At 52.5% G+C, this 7,834-nt stretch overlaps 1 protein-coding gene across 1 annotated transcript; it reads left to right on the forward strand.

The window, feature by feature from the left end:
- Positions 1-5,883: 5,883 nt before the first annotated feature.
- Ccl17 (C-C motif chemokine ligand 17) lies at positions 5,884-7,304 on the forward strand. Its single transcript, XM_042689995.1, has 3 exons — positions 5,884-5,997; positions 6,552-6,669; positions 7,189-7,304. The coding sequence occupies exons 1-3, from the start codon at positions 5,928-5,930 to the stop codon at positions 7,301-7,303; spliced, it is 303 nt and encodes a 100-aa protein (XP_042545929.1). The 5' UTR covers positions 5,884-5,927; the 3' UTR covers position 7,304.
- Positions 7,305-7,834: the final 530 nt, after the last annotated feature.

The raw sequence follows: 7,834 nt of genomic DNA on the forward strand, positions 1-7,834 counted from the left end.
TACTTCTTCCAACAAGGCACCCTCCTTATAGCCCATTGAGCTATGAACTCATCAGTGGATTAACCCAACGATGAGTCAATCAATCACCTGTCAATTGCATCACCAGCAGACACCATTGATGGTTTCCAAGGAGAGCATCCCACCGCTGGAGCAGGCCTTCAGGCTGGACAGCATCCAGCTAGAGGAGTGTTGAAGCAGCCCAACTGTTTGGCTGTCTGGGAGGGAAGGAAGAGAGCTGAGGAGGCGGGGAGGAAACTGAGCACCCTTAGTATCTCAGAGCCTTTCAACTGGAATGTGGAAGCTAGAGGTGAGAAATGAGTCAAGGGCAACGTTCCAGACTTGGGGAGGTGAGGATGACACTGGCTTGAGCAGAAGTGAAGCTGGCTGGAGAGGGAACTTGTGCTTGGGGCTTCATGAACCTGAACAGGACAGAGAGCTGTGGCTCCTAGGAGCCTGTGCAGGGTAAGGAATAGACCTGCCTAGAGCTGGAGGACTTGGTGGCTGAGGGCTGAGATGACAAACCCAGGCAGCCTTGCTGCTAGGTGGATGTATCCAAATTGAGCCTTGTCTGTGCTGAAGACTGATGTTAAGGAATTGTCATCCAGCCAGGTGCTTATGGCTCACACCTATAATCCTAGTAATTCAGGAGGCTGAGATCTGAGAATCATGGTTCAAAGCAAGAGCAGGCGGGAAAATCTGTGAGACTCTTATCTCTAATTAACCAGTAAAAACCTGGAAGTGGAGGTGCAGCTCAAGGGCTAGAACATTAGCCTTGAGCAGGAAAGCTAAGGCCCTCTGTTCAAGCCTTGTAGCAGCACACATACACGTGTGTACAGACGACATGAACATACATGTGCGCACACATGCACAGACAAAGGTCTGGAGAAGATGTCATGGTTGGGGTGGGGGAGCAAGTGTTGCTTGAAGCAAAACAAAGTCTAGAACAGAGGTCTGGGCACATTTCTGGGCACACTTTGAGGGCTCTGTGCCAAGGAACTGTTTTTCACTATTCACCCACATATCCATCTATCCACCCATCCATTCACCTACCCATCCATCCATCCATTCACCCACTTATCCATCCATCCATTCATTTATCCATCCATCCACCCATCTAGCCACCCAGCCACCCATCCATCCATCCATCCATCCATTTACCTACTCATCCATCCATCCATCCATTCACCCATCCATCCACCCATCCACCCACCCACCCACCCACCCATCCATCCATCCATTCATTTACCCATCCATCCATCCATCCACCCATCTATCCACCCACCCACCCATCCATCCATCCATCCATCCAACTTCCTCACCTGTTAACATCGAGACCACAGTGTATACCTCCTGTAACTGTCCTGAGGACAAATCGACCCATAGAGACAGCTGCTACAACCCACTCAGGCATGATGGAACATAGAGGTTTTCCTGAGAGAGGGCACCCCAGGAGGGAGGAATCTCTTTCCAATGCCAGTACAAGGGGTAGGGTATCAGGAAGAACAAATGTTCCCAGATTTACTGAGCCCACTGGGGAGAGGAAATTCATGTACGTCACCTCCCAGCTGTACCTTGAGAGAGTTGCTATCATCCTGTTGTGCAGATAGCACAACATTCTGGGTTGTTCATTGGGAGATGCTGCTTCTAGGCAGTCTGAGCTTGCCTGTGAGGGGTGGAGGGTTCAGGAAGCAGCCACAGAGACTGACTTCCATAGACAACAACCCCCACCCCAGCCAGCAGGGCCTTGAGCCCAAATCCATACACCTAAGGATGAATGAAATCACAAGTGAGCAGAGGGGAAATAGTGGTAGGAAGTGTAGAGCACATGGTGAGGAAGTTTGGTCATGGGTGAGAGGAGGAATAAGATGGCAGTGCAGGGAGGTGCCGGGGTCAAGGAGAGGTCATTATAAAGTGGGGGAGCCAGGACCCTGTATCAGCAAGATGGGAGGTTTGGATGGAAAATGGAAGGGCCAAGAGGTGAGGGAGGCATCCCTGGGATGAAGGAAGCCTGAGATTTAAATCACTGAAGCAATTGAAGTTTGGCAGGAAAAAAAAGCCACAACCCACAAGAAAGCTGTAAGGCATGTGGACACCGTGCCTCAAGCCTGCAATGCTATTACATAGGCCTCAGAGATGGGGAGTCATTGTTTGAAGTCAGCCTGGATTTAAAAACAAAGTTCATGGGCTGGGAAGGTGGCTCAATGGTAGAGCGCTTGCCTTGCATGCATGAGACCCTGGGTTTGATTCCTCAACACCACATAAGCAGAAAAAGCCAGAAGTGACGCTGTGGCTCAAGTAGAAGAGTGCTAGCCTTAAGCGAAGAGCTGAGGGACAGTGTCCAGGCCCAGAGTTCAGGCCCCACAACCGAAAAAAAAAAAAAAAAAAAAAGCTCATGAGACTCCATCTCAACCAATGTCTGGGTGAAGTGATAGCCGCCTATCATCAGTGACATAGTGAAGCAAACAGGAGGACTAAAGTCCAGGCTATCCCAGATACACAGCCAGATCCTATCTTTTCACATTGGTTAGTACAAAAAGGGACTGGTGCAGTGGCTCAAGTGGTAGAGTGTCTGCTCAACAGCCCAAGCTCAAATCTTAGTTCAGCCCACCCCTCCCCCAAAGTTGTAGACTAATGCTGCCTTATGTATGAGAGAACTCCAGAGTGACTCAGTGAGACACACTGAATCCAGAATGTTCTGAGGTGAAGGCACAGAGAATGTAAGCTGGACCCATGCTGCAGTTCAGATGTTTGAAAGTGACTACCCGTCTGTCCATGCAACTGTGCATCTGCCCACCATCCATCTACACATCCACCCATTCACTATTCACACACATATCCATCTGTCCACCCACTCACCCACCCATCCATCCACAAATCCACATATCTATTCACCCCTACTCATCCACTAATTTACTTACCACATATCCATTCACTACCTACTCATCCACTAATTTATCTACCCACCCATCATTCATCCATCCACCCATCCATCTATCCATCCATCCATCCATCTCCATCCACTACCATCCATCCATCCACTTATTTACTTATCCATCATCCATTCACCCATTCATCTATCCATCTACCCAGCCATTTACTACCCACCTATTTACTGATTTGTTCATCCATCCTTCCATCATCATTTTACCCACCCATCCACACATCCAGTTACTGCCCATCCACCTATCAGCCATTCATCCATCCATTCATCCATCCACACACCCACCAAGCCACATACCTCTTCATTCATTCAACAAACATACTTTATTGAACACCTATTTAGCCCAATACATCTTGCTAAGTCCTGGAAGGTGGAACACAAAGGAGATGCTTGTTTTCAAGGATTTCAGCCTTTTGTGTGTGACACAACAAATAAAGGTAACCATACTGCAATGCGAAGAAAGCTGTGGTGGGGAAGTCAATGGTCTCTGGGGACAAGAGGTCATGGGAAGAAGAGGAGGTCCAAGCTGTGGTCTGAAGGAGGGAGGGAGGGGAGGAAGCGAATGTTCCAGACAAGAAGGACTATCTGGATATAAGGTTTGGGCCTCAGAGATTGCTGACATTTCAAGGAACCAGAAAAAAGTGGGTGGTAGGATGGAGAAGTTGGAGGTGGGGGTGGTGGCCTCATGGGAGGGCACTGGGGAAGCAGGGAAGGGTTGGGGAGTGGAGAGCCATGCTCAGATTGGGTTCTGGGAGCATCACTGGACAAGAAGCTGGGGTGACACTTCTGGTCTATGACAAGTGTCAAGTGAAAAATCTCCCTCCCTCCCCCTCCGCAGCCACCTGGCCATACCCCATGCCCTAGAGCACCCCTCCTTCTGCCCACCTCTCTCAGGGTGAAGACCTCTTCTCCTACAGTGGAGGGAGGGCATGTGATCATTCTGCTGAGTGTTGGCAGGTGCCTTGGCAGTATCTAGGTACCCAGTTTAGTCATTGGGTTCAGAACAGGGGGCCGCCATTGGGCCTTCCTCCCACCCGATCCTCCTCTCCTTGTATACTCCTCTTCCCTTTCCCTGCGGCCCTTCCACACGGTGCCTGTCACTGCAGCCTGCCTCCTCCTCCATGCAGCATCCTAGATTGCCCCCTGGGACCTCCAAGTCCTGCAGCCTTCTCTCCCAGCATGGTGTGTTGAGGCCTAGAATATTCTGGGTGGAATCCAGGTCCTTGCTGGGGAAATAGAAAGCATGAAGTTAATCCCTGGCAGGATGATAGGACCCCTCACCGGGCTGTGTGGCTTTCCAAATCAGGCAAGGGGCGCACTCAGCCCTGAGCTCACTCACCACTCACCCCTCCTCCCTCTACCCCTTTCTCAGCCCATGGAGCCCAGTGCACTTGGTGCTGGGGATGCTGGGGGCAGAGAAGACAGAGCTGGGGCCTGGCAGGCTATGGCAGGCTATTTTCCCCACCTTCCCACCAGAGTTCCATGCTGTTCCCCCAGTGTCTTCCTGCACATTTCCTCCTCTGTGATGCCCTTGTAGAAAATGGCCTTCCTGACTCTCTGGTCTACAAAGCCCAGCCCACTGCTGCTGCCTCCAGGCAGCCTTCCCAGGTTTCCTCTGCTCACCAGATCCCTACGAACAGCCAGGCCCTGCTCCACCACCTCTCCCACTGTGAACCCCTTAAGGACAGGAGCTGCACAGAACTAGCCCAGCTCCAAGGGGCACCCCCAGACAGCTCCCTTAATTGCTTGCTCTGTACCACCCCCCCCTTCCCTTGCCAGGCAGGCTGTACCACCTCAGTAACCATCCAGAACCTTCCGCTCCTGCTGCTGCAACGTGTTCTCCAGAAGGACAGGGGAATTTAGGTCTTTCTGGAGAAAACTGAGTGTGCAGCAGAGCGAGGAAGGTTCCAAACCCACACGGGGAGTTTCCACAGCACCGGAGCCTGGGGTCAAGTCACTGACAATGGTGTTGCCAGTCCTAGCATGGCAGTCCCTTGCGTGCCCAGGGCTGGGATGGACAGTTCAGAGGGCTCCACTGGCCTCTTTCTTGGGGCCTGGTCCTTTCCTGGTCCTTCCTGCCCTCTGGTCAGACTCTCCTGCCTGGAAGCCTTCCCGGCTGCCCAGCCCCTGCCCCGACTCTGCAGGCTGGGGCACAGGGGGTACCCCTGCTCTTGTATGGACAAGCTGCCCAAACAATGCACCCTGGAATTGCCTACCCCAGGTCACGAGCACATGGAATCCAGCTAGACAGGCTGAGGCTTTGGGAGGGGCAGGATGTAGGTCATTGACAGATAGGATTCCAAGAGAAGCAGATAAACACTGGTGTGAGGCCCGCCAAAGGAGAGCCATCAAAGATCAATCAAAAGGCATCTCCATCTTTCCTACCTCTGCTGTCTTTTTCTCCCCCCTACCCTTCCGTTTTTGGGAGAGCGTCTTTCTAGGTAGCCCAGGCTGGCTTCAGATGCATGGCAGCTGGGATTACAGGTGTGCACCACAGTGTTTACCTAGATCTACCATCTTGTTTGGGCTCCTGGGGAACCATCTAGACTTACTTCCCTGTAATGAAACGGAGACCCAGAGGTGCGTGCTGGCCTCTTGGCACCACAGTCTTGTCCCGGTCTGACTGATAGTCACCATCATCAGACAGTCGCAAAACAAGCCGGGGGCTCTCAGCTCTGCTAATAGAGGAACCAAGAAATGTCCCCTTAGAAAGGAGAAGCATGTCACTGTGGAGGCCCCAGCTCATGGACCCCACCTCTGCCTCCGTCCAGGGGCCATTCTGGAGAAAGCCACAAACATTCCAAGACTAGCTTTCCACAGAATCATCTCAAATTCCTTGAATTACCCAGATGGAGGAAGGGGGTGGGGGAGGGGACAGGAGGCGGGACATGACCCTCAGAGGTTAAATAGGTCACCTCCACCTTGGCCGGCACTTCTTTCCCCAAGTCAAGAGACCTTCACAGAGACTTCCCTGACTTCTGGAACCATGATGCCTCTGAAGATGCTGCTCCTGACTGTCCTGCTTCTGGAAGCTTCTCTGCAGTACATCCAGGCAGGTGAGAGAGAAGGACTCGCCTTATTTCCACACAGACATCTGCCACTGACACCCCAACATTCCCAAAGCTGCAGCTCTGAGCGGGAAGCAATCCAAGGAAATAATAAGACAATGGTGATGACCACTGAGCCTCAGATCTAGCCTCCTGAACAGCCGGGATTATAGGCATACCCGGCTGTAGCATTATTTATTTCATAGGGTTTAGGTACAATGTGCTGGAACCTAAAGACAGGAGAACTGGTTCCAGGAGCTCTTGAAATGATGTTTTCCATTTAGTTTGGAAAGTTAAGTTGAAATAAGGTTGCTAAATAGAAAAGCAGATCTAAAGCAAATGTACCAATATGCACACCCATACAAGCCCCCCGCCCAGCAGACAGAGACACACACACACACATCAACACACAGACACCCCACCGAACACACACACAAGAACCCACCCAGTAACAGACACACAGGCTCAGGGAGGCCCAGGTATACCATCTGCACACACACACACACACACACACACACACACACACACACACACACACGAGTCCAGCTCTGCTCTCTTTCCAGCTCGAGCCCCCAATGCAGGCCGGGAATGTTGCATGGAGTTCTTCAAGGGCGCCATTCCCATCAGAAGGCTGGTGGCATGGTACAGGACCTCTGCTGAGTGTCCTAAGGACGCTATCGTGTGAGTCTCTCCACACCACCCCGACTTCTGGGACTGAAGGTGTAGAGTGGGTGGGCTCTGGCACTCCCAGATGGCTACTAGGGAAGGGCACGACGAACAGTCCATGTTCTCTGTGCCCCTAGTTCCAGTGGGACCAAAAAGGGCCACAGGCTGTGAGGCCCAACTTTGCAATGGGACAATCAGGCCACAGCAATGTGGCCACTTCCACCATCCTGGGCCTGGGCCGTAGCCAGGCAGAGGGCAGCCCCCTGCCCTGGCATCAGCCCTATTTGCCAGGCTCAGGGTGGTCTGGGCAGCCCTGGCCCCTAGGATGGCTGGAACCAGGCAGAGCAATGGAGGGAGGAGGTTGAGTCACTGAGCCATTAGAGCCTGGGGTTCAAGATCTGTGACAGATGGCTGTATAACCACATCAGATTCTTGCTTCTAGGGACCCCGGAGACCTGGTTGGCAAAAGGAAGGGCTGCTTATAGGGCTCTAGAAAGTTCTTCCCACCCTGACACCCCACATCCTTCCTCATAGGTTGGTGACCATCCAGGACAAATACATCTGTTCGGACCCCAAGGCCAAGCACACGATGAAGGCTTTGAGATACTTGGAAAGCCTCAGGAAATCTCAGGCCTCTGAATCATCGTGACTTTCTCTCTGGGCCACATGGAGATGGCCAGCATCATGCTCTGCGTCCAGAGGCCTCCATGAGCCTCCATGGCACAAAGGAGTCCCGATTAAAGCCTTTCTCCCTCAATCTGAATCAGCCTGTTCTGTCCCTAAGGCTCAGGACAGATATGCTTCCACTCTGGCCTGTCCTAGGTCAGAAAGGGAAACACTGAGAGGGAACCGTCTTGTGAAGGAAGGCCTGGCTGAGAAAGGCCAGGGCGGTAGGGGAGCGGGGAAGCGTGGGCAGGGGCTCAGCGGGGACCAGGCAGGCTGCCCTTTCCTCTCAGGGTTTGTGTGGGTCCTGGATCCCCTCCTGCCTCCTCTGTACCTGAAATCTCCCAGAGGCCCCCGACCTCTATTCTCTTCCCATCTGGGGATGACCAAATGCTTCCATGTGTATTTGACTCCATTATGGAAGTACAGTCCCAGGGTGCTCCCAGGCTGAGTGGGGAGTGTGTGAGTGGGTCCTGTGGGATTCCCCTCAGTCCCTCCACACTCTGCCTCTCCACAC

This window comes from Dipodomys spectabilis, unplaced genomic scaffold (genome assembly GCF_019054845.1).
Source record: "Dipodomys spectabilis isolate Male_0828 unplaced genomic scaffold, ASM1905484v1 ptg000130l, whole genome shotgun sequence".
NCBI lineage: Eukaryota > Metazoa > Chordata > Mammalia > Rodentia > Heteromyidae > Dipodomys > Dipodomys spectabilis.